At 35.5% G+C, this 12818-nt stretch overlaps 1 protein-coding gene across 4 annotated transcripts in view; it reads right to left on the reverse strand.

Moving 5' to 3' along the window:
* The window catches only part of CBLB (Cbl proto-oncogene B), a 219546-nt gene that overhangs the window by 32071 nt on the left and 174657 nt on the right, over positions 1 to 12818 (reverse strand). For 3 of the 4 annotated variants that reach the window (XR_013445074.1, XR_013445071.1, XM_078065662.1), the window contains exons 14-17: positions 9625 to 9771; positions 6487 to 6584; positions 6240 to 6371; positions 3517 to 3657 (exon numbers count right to left, since the gene is read on the reverse strand). Coding sequence is in view for 2 of the 4 variants with exons in the window: in XM_078065662.1 (XP_077921788.1) it covers positions 3517 to 3657; positions 6240 to 6371; positions 6487 to 6584; positions 9625 to 9771 (518 nt within the window). In the remaining 2 variants the exon portion in view is untranslated. The remainder of the gene's footprint in view (positions 1 to 3516; positions 3658 to 6239; positions 6372 to 6486; positions 6585 to 9624; positions 9772 to 12818) is intronic. The other variant, XM_078065671.1, reaches the window with a different exon arrangement.

Consider the following 12818-nt stretch of genomic DNA (forward strand, 5'->3'; position numbering starts at 1 on the left):
ATGCAGTTATGGGAATGAGTAGACTGTAATACAGCCTTGGCTTTGTTCCTGGAGCACTGGTCCCGGCACAAGGGGGAAGGACGGGGGCCGCTTTCAACCCACCAGCACAAAAGAAGGGCCTTTTTGTAATCTGAACAAAAGCACATATGTGCTAGCAAAGTATAAAGCTTTTTTTGAAGATTCTTTAGGTTTTGTTAAGATAAGACTAGCCCATCCAGAATGGATGCTCATGCACAGCAGTGGGCATGACTATTTGCTGAAAGAAATCTCGCATGAAGGCTGAAAGCAGAAACCAGATCAAAGAAGCATCAGAGCTGCACCCCTGCTTTGCTTCCCTCCACATCCTGCAGGAGTCCTAAGGCTCCTTCGCAGAAACCCAAGACCTTGCAGTTTGGAGACTGTCGCTTCACAGAAGTCAGTGGGCTTATAAGGCTGGAAAGGTGAACCTGACTCAAGTGTGCAGGGCACTGAACGCTGGGAATAAAGAGGGAGGTTTGATCAGGTGTTTAACACAACACCATGAGGAAATCTAATTTTTTTTTTTAAGTCATCTATCCTTTGTCTTCAATTAGGGATAATGATTTCATTAAGGAAACCAAATCTCAATCATGCCCAGTAAAGGTTTACCATTACACTAGGCTAAAATCTTCCCGATTGAACCACAGTGACAGCAACAACGGTACAATGCTCATGCAGTCTGCTTTAAGACAGCGATCCCCTCTATTTCCCTTTTATGGGTCTACAACTAGGGAGTCAAACTTTCATCATTTATAGAGGGTTCTTTAATGAAGTTCACTGAAATAAGAGTGCAGAAAGGTCACAAATCTTCTACTTTAGATACATAATGTATTAAATCATTTGCAAAATGGTACTTAAATGTTTATTTATGAGTCAAAAGAAACCTTCATGTTCTATTATTATGTAAGAAGAATTAAAATAGTTCTTTTGAAAAGGAGGAACTCTAACATGTGGTTTAAGGAGATTAAGAGTACCAACTTCCAGGTATACAATAAATCACAGAGACTGAAAGTACAGCATAGGGAATAGAGTCAATAATACTATAACAACACTGTCTCGTGACAGAGGTGACTACGCTTTTTGTGGGCTACACTGAGGAGCGTATAGAATTACTGAATCAATGTTGTGAACCTGAAACAATAGAACATGGTATGTTAATTATGCTTTAATAAAAAATAAATAGAATTGATTAAAAGCAGCTGTCTCAGTGGATCTCATATAGGATCTGGCAACAGACTAGAAATTTGTCACGTTAATGATATGAAAGGCTGGAAGAGGAAAAGAAATTACTATTTCTTTTCTTAGAAGTATTTATTATCAAGGGATGTCAACACTATTGAGAATGGAATTAGACTACCTGCATGTACAAAAGAAGGTCAAGAGACGGTCAACAGGTTCCAACGATACGCCCTGGCCCCATACCAGCCTCACACCATAGGTTAAGGGTGACTGTTGCTGAGCTGCCTGGCAGCCAAGCAACATCAAAACAAGCAAACCTATATATGAAATAAAAAGAGTTTTTACAACTTTTGTTTTATCTAATTAAAGGTGCATTTTCATTTTGTAATTTTTTTTAGTAATATCGATGGCATTTTTATGAAGTTTTTTAAAGTAAAGCACAATGAAAAATAAAATTATGATAACTAAACATTTTACAATTAACTCTTTTGATTAAAAACAGGTAAAGCTGTGTATTTGTGTAAAATGTTCTCTTCCAACTCCCGGAAAACTTGACTTAATTTTAAAAGAAGGCACTACATTGGCTTTTATTTAATGGGGATTAAACCACATAAATAAAAGATGACAGGGACCTTGTAGGAACCTGACCAGAGACTATCCAGAAGTTAGCCTTAGGAAAGGTTAACTAAAGTTTAGTGACTCTTTTTTTTTAATGTTAAAGTCCATGTATAAAACAAAGATTTGAATAACTGAATAAGTGAAAAAGATAGCAAATGTTATTAGTGTTTATGATCTAAGAATAAATAGGAGCCTAATAGTTTTTTTTTTTTTAAGATTCTATTTATTTACTTGAGAGAGAGAGTGTGAGCGAGCATGAGAGGGGAGGGTCAGAGGGAGAAGCAGGCTTCCCGCTGAGCAGGGAGCCCAATGCGGGTCTCCATCCCTGGACTCCAGGATCATGACCCAAGCCGAAGGCAGACACTTAACCAACTGAGCCACCCAGGCACTCCTAGGAGCCTAATAGTTATCCATGCTTTCTGCTTGGATTAGAAGGGGTATGACCCTCGCTCTTTGATTGGTAGTATCCAGTGAATTCACGGACCCCAGGAGGGGAGGGAGCTATCTCACACAGCAGGTGATACAGAGGACAATTCAATCAATTATTTACTGATGAAAAACTAAATTCAAAATTATTTCTTAAAAAATGAATCTCTTTTAGAAACTGAAGTTACCTATTCCAAGTTATAGGTATATAATTTGTGTGTCTCATCCATAAATCACCTCAAATCTTCCAAGTTATCAAACTGAGTGGAAAAAAAAACCTAGGAAAATGAATACTAAAGGTGAATGATAATGGCTAAGATTCCCAAGTTTTCACTAAGACACTGAGGCAGCCCAAGGTCAAACTGAGCACTTATTAAAAACTTTCAGATTTATCTAATATAAAAATGTAAGGTAATTCTTAGAAAAGAAAAATTTTACCCTCTGTTCATCCAAACCAAATTGAGAAAAAGGTTTCCGAACACGGATCAGTCTCACCAACGTGAAAGATCGGAACAGTTAATAGCAGCAGATTCAATGTAACTGATTATTTTTTCCTGACAGTTCTAATGGAGCGGATGGTTTATTATAAGTCTCTTTGTTTTTATTTCTACTCCTCACTTGAAAGGCAAAACAAAACAAAACAAACAACCTATGTAGTAATTTTTCCTTGAAAAAGAACACTTTGAATAGATATATTGAGATATTAAGGGATAACAATAGTAACAATAAAATGCAGATACTTCAGAAAAACTTATCTACTGATGTTGTAATAATGCAATTTACCAAAACATTATCTTTTTGAATACAATTATGACCCGAAGCCATAGCTAGTAAAATTAAAACTATTAGGAAAAAAATACTACACTCAGAATCGGGAGAGTCTAAATTCTCTCCTCATCACTACTCTCCCAATCACGGAGCCCTTTTGGGTCTCAGGGATGCCTTCTGTGGCATAAGGATGTTATCTGGATTGGATGAGCTCTACAGCACCTAGGATTCCTATCGCTTCTGACATTTTTGTAATCCCAGGACCCTGAGATCATGACCTGAGCCGAAGGCAGACGCTTAATGACTGAGCCACCCAGGTGCCCCTGTAATCCTTTGCATTAAATCAACCAACTGACAAGCAAACCTACCCAACTACTGTTTTTTTTCTACCCGGATTTCTCTGCTATGGAGTTAGAAACCAGTAAATTACTGATGTTTATTTGACAGTACGATCTTAGAAATGTTCTTGTTTTAAGTGAAAAGTTTTCTTTGGCTTTTCCCTCTTACCTGAAGGAAGAAGGAAAAGGTCCTGTCCTGAGGATGGCCGGCTGTTGGAGCCGGGAGGTTTGGAGTGTTCAGTGAGGCTATGCCTTGCAGGAGGTGGGGGAGGTGGGAGGGATGGGGGGAGGGCGTCAAAAGCATCTTCACCTGCATTTAAAGAAAGGTCAATATCAACAGCAGAACTTCATTAATGAAAACACAGCAGCATCAGGCCAAAGTAATGATTGATTTTCTCTTGCTGCTCATAAAGAACTTCACCTGCAGGGTTTATCTCACAGTTTACCAACTTTGAGAACGAAAGCTGCTTATTTTCTGGGAGTGTCTGAAGAGAAACACAGGCATACAAACACACATGTACATGTGCCAACTTTTCAAACTCCCAGGCCTTTCTGGTAAAAAGCAGCACTGCAGGTTATGAAAGAGCTTATTATCTACCTGTAACCTTTATAATATTAAGACACGAAGTTTGAACTAAAAATTATTGTAGGTCGTACCATCAAAACAGAACTTTTTATGTAACAAGAGTTCACAGCCTCTTATTAGAAAATCACACTGTGCACAAGAAATTTAATGTCACAGAACAGATTATCTTTTAAAGTTTATTCTTCTGGATTTTAATTCATTTAAACTAATGTTCCATATATTGTCAAAATACAGAAAATGTACCTATAGTAGAGAAATGTATTTTTCTATTTATCAGATATTGCTAAAGAGGAATAGTTAAATATAGAACTCTCTTCTGTGGTCCCCAAATTACTTATATTTGCATATTTCCCAGCTTTAGTAACTACAGAATATTGCAGTATGCTTTTATGTCTACTTATTTTTCCCTTGTCACATCTTACTATTCTACTCATATTTTCCCTTATCTCGATTCTTTAAAACAACAAAATTGCAATGTATGTATTTTTGTAAGTAATCTCAAATACTTTGTGAATAAAACAGGGTATAAGCAAACACCTACATATTCCTGTAGTAAAAATTCATGTATTTAAATTTATTGACTTAAGCCAAAGGTATATTAAAAAAATAGCTTTATCATTCATCCAACTTGCCTTACAAAACATATTCAAAGTATTTTCTCTAATGATCATAAGTCTTTTTCTTAAAGATTTGGAACTTAAAACATTTGGAGGTGTGGCAGAGGGGAGGAAAGAGAGCTTTGCTATCCTGCCAACCTTAGGCTATCTGCTACATTCATTATCTTATTCATCCAAATCCTTTTTTCAGCCCCTCAATGTCAGGTACCATGCTAGGCACATGGGTAATGTGAAGATCAAAATCACAAGGCCCTGATGCAAGGAGCTTAGATTCCACAAGAAGATCTAAGAAAAACTCACAAAGAGGTCTGATTCACAGGTAAGAGTCCCTCAGGTCTCACAGAGAGAGCTCCACATTGGAAGGAGGACAGGAAAAGTAGAAAGCGGTATTCAGCAAGGTGTTATCAAGAACAGAAGGGCCTGGGATATCAGAGGCTCAAAAACATTTTTTCATTAAATGCAAGGATGGTGTCTTCTAGACAGAGGGAATAGTATAAATAGTATAAATAAAGCATGAAATGTACATGAAGAGCTGGAGGAAGGTCGAGTTACAAAGACAGGCTGGAGCACTGATCTGCATTGTTTGATATGGTAGTCACCATCCATATACAGCTGTTTAGTTGAAATTAAAATTCAGTTCCATCCACAGTCGTGCAGGTAAATATATAGATTCTTTACATCACCACATAAAGTTCTACTGAACAATGTTGATCTAGGTCATGAAGACTTGGGTAACAGGTCAAAAACCAGCACATAGGAAGAAGTGGGAGGGAGAAAAAAAACTGTAGGTAAAGAAGTTAGCAGGTGCCTGTAATTGATGTAGTGAGAATGAAGCACTGAGCTACAGAAAGAGCAGGAGCAAAAGACACTGCAATTATATAACTAGATACACGGGTTGACGGTGTCTGGGAAAAAAGGGTCATTTCACAGTTCTTGGTGCCTACTAATTGATTCAGAGAAGCTTATAGATGGACCTTCATCATACATTACTTTATGTTATGGTGACTTGTTATTGTGAAGCCTTAAGGTGTGGAGATTCTAATTGTCTTCCTCTAAAAATAGGTGAGAAACTTCTAGAATAAACACAGATACCAGCACCAGCCAACTTTAACATACATACATGTGTACCTTCACGCATGTACACACACACATTAGTGTACTTTACATTAAAATTCGAACCAAAGAGACTGAGATTCTTTGGATGTGTAATTGCAGTGATTGTAAGACAGAATCTATCTTATATATATAATTTTCCATAATGTAATTAGCTAAGTAAGGGGAACTGGGCCATGTTATGCTGAAAGAAAGAGTAAGTACACATTCATTAAGAACTGTACTTAAGGAAAATCTCAGATGAACACTTCAAAACTACTAGAACACAAGGGCTCAGGGGAAGGAAGGATGAGCTCTCACAGGTTTTTTAGACTACATTTAGTACGTGAAGAGATGACTTGATAAAATGCAGACTGATGGCCAGCCCTGTACACCATTGCTTCAATCATATACGTGGAATAGTGGTTACGTGAACGTGAGAGCCACCACTACCTAGAGAATCCATTCTAATTCAGACAAATTCATAACCTTGTAAGTCTGTGTTACATTTAACTCTGAAATCTGATAATTCAGATAGATATTAACTGAAAGAAGAGGGAGGGTGGCTTGTTTGAAAATTGTTTTAAAGGTTTCAACCTAATGGAGGGATGAGAAGATCATAATCAGAGGGCGTCCTGTTGAGTGAAGAACCATGCTTTGGATTGTCCCGAGTTGGAGGCCTGGCAGGTGGTAATGGCACTGGATCAGAGGCTGAATCAAAAACATCTCCTAGAGGATAACACAAAATCTTAATGTATTTTCAGTACAACAATGGCATGGAATTTTGCCTTTAAATTCTGACCATTAAGATCTAGAACACAAAGAGAATATGTTTTATACATACCCTTTAAATATATGCCTAATTCAGGGATGTTTGATTTCTTCATCTCTGAAGAGGTACCATGTGTTCCATTTAATATACAATGACCATTATCACAAGACCTAAAGCAGAGATCAAAGGACAAAAATCGTAAGAAAAACTACTTTCCATTTAAAAGTAATTTGGAGGGTGATAGGAACTAGCAATGCTGCTCATACGCCAAAGCTTGAAAACAAATATAATTTCCCTTTCTGGAAAAGGTATAAGAAATATAATCTAGATATTTTTATTCAACTATTTTTACAAAGAAGAAGTAAATTATCTCATGGAGACAATCTTTTTTTAAAGTGAAATCAAGAGTTACAAAGGCCACAAAAATTGTTGATAAGCTAAACACATCTGTGAAAATTAACATATTTGGACGAGTTCAATAATACCTTGTCAAGTTTTTGAAGAAAAACATGTAGTAAGGCAAAAATAAATACGTAATAGTCCCAATGACTTTATTATTTGTTGATGGTATTTAACATATTTTTATTTCTGTAATTTAAGCTTTCCTTATAATAAACTAGAGCCCATCAAAGAAGAATTATTAAATGTTCCAAAATTTCATTAAAATTCTGATAGGCATATTTGAAGACATAGGGTCTGTGTGAGAATTTCACTACCGCTGTGACCAAAACTCCGGCACTTCTAGCGGCTGTAGACAACTGACTTTGGCAAAGGCCTTGGGTACATGACAAATATTTTAATTTGGGTGTCTGTAAAGGATAAGACTTACTAAAAAAGTATTTTTGTTGTTTGTATTAATACATTGGAATCATACCATGACCACAATGGACAAAACTGGGCCATGGGAATATAGCAGGAAGAGAAAGTACAGAGCATCTTTTGTCTTTAGAATATGGCTGTGTAACAATGAACTCTCTGCTCACCAAGTTATTCTGTTCACAAAAAGCTATAGGAAACAGAGTTTGTATTTTCCTTTTCTCTGATTTACTCTGAATTCTTGGGGCAAAGTAAAAGTACATACATAATGGATGAGATAGTGGATATTTAAATAGTTACAGCAAGAGTGTTTCATCTGAAATTCATTCCCATTCTCTCTGGTGGCCATGTCTGTTTCAGGGGCCAGAGATGGTTCATTTTAAAACAGTTATCATGTATTGAATTTTCATAATAATGATGGATTTTTACTGAAACTGAATTGAATTATTCATCTACTGTTTAACTTTTTCCACATATTGACAATTTATTTCTTCTGATGTTCCAAAGGGGGAAAAGGAAGTGTTTAAGCTTAAAGAGCTTAAAGAGTGTTCTGTGGAGGACATAAGAAGTTACTTCATCCATTGGCTTTCGAGAACAAATTAGATAAAAAAATTCACTCCAATTAAGGTTAGGGATTATCAACATTTATTACTTCTCTATAACAATAGAAAGATGATAATGGTGGTCATAATTCAAATTTATTTTCAGGATTTGGGAGGCCTGTCACCAAAAATCTCATCCAATATGATCTGACAATTAAAATTTAAAGCATTTAAATTATACCTCTCACTTCTTCAGCAATGAAAAAAATGAAATCCCAAGGAAACCAAAAAAGCTCATCTTATTTCAGTCTTTAAAAATTACATTTGTCAGAGTCAAAAGGACTAAAAATTGTGACAATTTGTATTTGATGTGAAGGAATAAGTTTCTTCTAATAAGAGTAGGAGATATTTGGTTCTTCTGATATAAGAAATTGCCTCTCAGTTATTTATCTTCTCAATGATACTGTTTTATCAACAAATGCCTTAAACACCACTGATTAGCACGAAATGCTTTGGTTCTTGTTTTGAAATATGAAGCCCTAGACTGCAGAATGTTAGTAATCCTGGTTAAGAATTCTGCAGAGTGTTGATAATTCTAACCAGGATCACTCATGTAGACAGCTCTCTGGTTAAAATGAAGATTTGCTCCTTTTTTCCAAGTATTGCATTTTCACCTCCGTGTGATACTCAAAGGCACTAAAAGATTTTTTAGATTTTTCATCTGAAAAGAAGGAAACACTCCACTCATAAAATGCTTTCCACTGATTGACTTGACCTTGAAAAGGAAATGGCACACGAAGGAAAGATGACAGAGATGGCTGAAGTGTTCGGCAGTTCTATCCTCAACCAAGAGCTGATGGAAGGCAGGAAGGCTGGGCTACCAGCCGGAGTCGAGCCCTATGCTGTGTGCCGAGCATCTCTCCAGGGATTCCGTCTCACAAAGGCAATGAGCTCACAAAGTAAGTTTCAAAACCAAGATCTGACTTACTGAGTACCTCGTGTAAGTCAAATGAGAAAAAAGAAAAATACTTGAGATTACAGATTATTAAGTCAATTATGTAAGTGCAGAATCATCTTTCTACTTAAAAACATACTAATATTTCAATACCCACCACCCGTTTTTAGTAACTGTTATACACCTCAGTGGAGCTGCCACTTCAAAGACCACGGGAGTCTCCATCATAAGGAGAACAAACAACTGACAAGAAGAAAAAAAAAAGACACTATCCCTCACAATCTTATTCGAGCTAAAGAAAAGTAAAATAGTTCCTGATTAAAAAAAATACAACTAAGGGAAATACTTTTAGTTGGTTGTTTTTTGTTGTTGTTGTTGTTTTTACTTCTTCAAGATATGATGGATAGAAGTAGGTAGCATATCAAGAAGGGAAATGAATATATATTATACTAGTCTTTACATCATGAAAAAAAATTCTAAGGAAGGTTGAGTAATACTTTAGTTTCTGAGCACTGATTTTTCTTCATGAGATATGTGCTTAGAACTGATAATATGCACTGAAAATAGTGTATTAAAAATTCATGAATTAATCACCACAATACGTAATGTACAGCATTATTAGACTATAATTTGTTTTGTGGGGGGGGAGGGGCAACAAAATGTTCCATTAGATTTACTAGTCGATTAATTTAGTTAAATGACTTCCTGATTAATGAGGAATCTCCATCTTTTAGTTTTCTCTGAAAATAACGCAGAAAATAATATATAGGAAGAGGTGGTTTTGACCAAGAAATCAAGGATTTTTAATTAAATACATGTAATTCAGTTGCTTAAAAAAAACCACAATGATAATGCTTATGCAGATGTGAGGTGATAAAAAGCGGCCTCTATGCTTACCTAAGAGGAGGTTTTACATTATGGCAATGAGATGGTTGTGAATTCAGGGAAACAGGATGGGATGAAGGAATCTTGTATTCATCATCATCTTCCTCTACTGGGTCTCTGGTTTTCTCTGAAAGGGAATTTGCTAACGGGCCAGTACACCTACCGGAGAGGGAAGAAAATCCAGTCTAGTTTCAGCATAACAATTCAGAACAGGCAAGTCGGATGTGATATATTCAAATCAAAGGAGCTACTTTGTCACTTGTGTTCATTTTTCAATTACAGGGTAACATCAGAAGGGCTGTTCTTATACTAAATACAAATGAAAAGGATTTTCAATCTTTTGTTAAGAGTCTATTGATGAAATAAAAGAATTTTCATACTTATAATTTTAAATGGCACAGTAAGAAAAACTAGTATCCTGTCAAATTAAATAAAAAGGTCTTGAAGTCAAAAGAGAATGTATAAAATTATTCAAACCAAAGCTATTAAAATATTAACACTTTGTTCCAATTTAACTTAAATGGGTAAATTAAGATAATAAATATATACGCATGGTAGTTTTATATATTAATGAAGTCTTTATAGAAAGGTCAAACTTTGTCTCTTGTGAATATTACCTATAGCTGAAAAAAATCCAGTTCAATTAAATGAATTCCTTCTCCTGTGGAGTTCAAGTACAATTCAAATTGTTAATTTTTTTTCCCCCAACAACTACTAAGAACTAAAAATGACTGGAACAATTAGGAGTAGATAATAAGAGAACTTATTAAGTCTTTGAGGTACAGTACATTATTTTTATGGCTTCAATTCCCTGGCTAAATAAAAAAGAATGAAAATGAGTACAACAATTACCTAATATCAAAAGAAATTTTCAAGCATTTTACTTGTCCATCAGAGTAAATAAACAAAATAAAACAAAGCCAAACAAGGAAACAAAACCTACTGTTTTTCAGTCGTCGCTAATGGAGTTTAATCTAATCCTTGCTTATGCAAGTGAAAAATATCAAAGTAGAAACACACGCACCTACCCTAACTTTCTGGCACCCAACCAATTTGCAAGACATTATTGGTGTATATAAACCCAAAGCTTTTGTTAATCATGGTGAAACCTCTGTTTCATTAAAAGCTTTTTTTTTTTTTTAAATTCCTGTGACTGCAATTTTGAAGCACCTTCTGTAGAGGGAGCAAGAATCCTTTGGTACATGTGCCATCAAGCCTGAAATAACTTTTTCATTTAGATTTCTTCTCACTAGTTAGAACGAGAAAAATTTTAAGGGCTTTTCTTTGTGCCCATTACAAGAAGACATTGTGAAAAACGTAAAAGTTTTCAAGTTTCAACTATGTATTTGAATCCTTAGAAAGTTCAAAGATTAAAGAAAAATCCCTCCTAAGACTTTTCAAAAGCATATTTTTACCTGTCTTTGAAGACTTTTTCAATACTGATTTTTGAATTCTTGTTTGTTTGAACAATCTCCAAATTCAAATGACAGTTTATAGTGAGATGAAAGCACAGTGACACAGTGACAAAAAAATCCACTACCCAGAGCCCAAGCTAATGACCTGATTAATAACCTAAGGGTTACACCTCCAATGGTGTAACCTTAGAAGAGCTATGTATATTCCAAATGAAGGCTGGGGAGTACATGGACTGCAAAATGGTGATCTTGATGGGTGTTAGAGTAGGGAATTCAAACATGACCATGGACATTGATTAACCTAACTCAAGGACCAGAATGGGTTCTATCAGCAAATGAAAGAATATACATCCTTTCTGTCTCCTAATATACTTTCATTCATAATGAATCCTTTTTTCCTATGCAAGTCAAGCATATCTTGTATAAAAGAAAAAGACTTATTAACCAAATGTTCAACAACATCAATGTTAGAAATCTACCATCTGCCTGTTGAGGGTTACTTCCAAAGATTTAAGAGTTTCCAAAGAAGCACTGCATATTGAGACAAGAATGGACAGTTTTTGAAATCACATCTGTTATGGCTGATTCTATATTTTCTCTTTAATGATAAAGAATTTCATCTGGGTAATTCCCCCCCTACTCTTTTGCTTTGCTGCAAATCAACATATGGAATATTTCTGAAGAAAATGAAAAGTAAAGCCCACCTAAGATTTTATGGAATAATAAAGGCTTACTGCTAAAATTTACTAACCATGGATTATTAGCTTAAGTGGATTTTAGTGGATTATATCCAGAAGTGAAAAAAGCCTTCAAGTGGCATTTCTATCTAAATCCAAAAAAGTGCTTAAATATCCCATTTATCACCATTTTAATAAGTTCGAAAGAGTCAGATATTTTTCTTCTTTGTGTTTTTAATGCAAACTTCTTATATCAGTATAATATTCTACTTAGATAAGCCAGTTTATAAAGAATATCATTCCAGTGCATTTAAAAAAATTTTTTTAAAGATTTATTTACTTTACACAGAGAGAATGCATGGCGGGGGAGGGGCAGAGCGAGAGGGAGAGAGAAACTTTAGCAGATTCTATGCTCAGCAGGGAGCATGATGCCAGGCTGATCTCACAATGCTGAGATCATGACCTGAGCCGAAACCGGGAGTCAGATGCTTAACCTGACGTTTAACCAGCGGCGCCACACAGGTGCCCCTCGTTCCAGTACATTTTATTCAGCATTACATAACTTTTTGTATCAAATTAATCTTATCTAGTTCTGAAGGGAAAAATAAAAGCAGTTTCTATCCTAAAAAACAGGAATGTACAGTATGGACTTTGGGTGATTATGTGTCAATATAGGTCCAGCTGTTTTAACAAATGTACCACGACGGTGGAAGATGTTGATGATGGAAAGGGGAGGCATGTGTGTGGGGGGGTTAGTATAAGGGAAACCGCTGTACCTTTTCCTCAATTTTGCTGTGAATCTAAAAAAACTAAAGTCTCTACTCTAAACTTCTCTAAAAAATAAAGTTTTAATAAAAAAAGAAGGTACAAATAAGATAAAGAGGTTGTATATAAAATACCGAAAGAGAAATCTCAAATCACGTAAATAATTACACTATTTGTAATTATATGCGGGATTTTTTTTTTTTTTCTCATCACAGACTAATTCAAAAAGTACGTTCAGTTTTACTCACTAAATAAGTGGTAAAAGAATTAGTTTCACAATTTTCCTTAGCTATCACGTGTGTTTACTTTTGGCAGCGGAGAAAATACCTAACTTACGGGACACAAGAAA

Source organism: Halichoerus grypus, chromosome 1, assembly GCF_964656455.1.
Source record: "Halichoerus grypus chromosome 1, mHalGry1.hap1.1, whole genome shotgun sequence".
NCBI lineage: Eukaryota > Metazoa > Chordata > Mammalia > Carnivora > Phocidae > Halichoerus > Halichoerus grypus.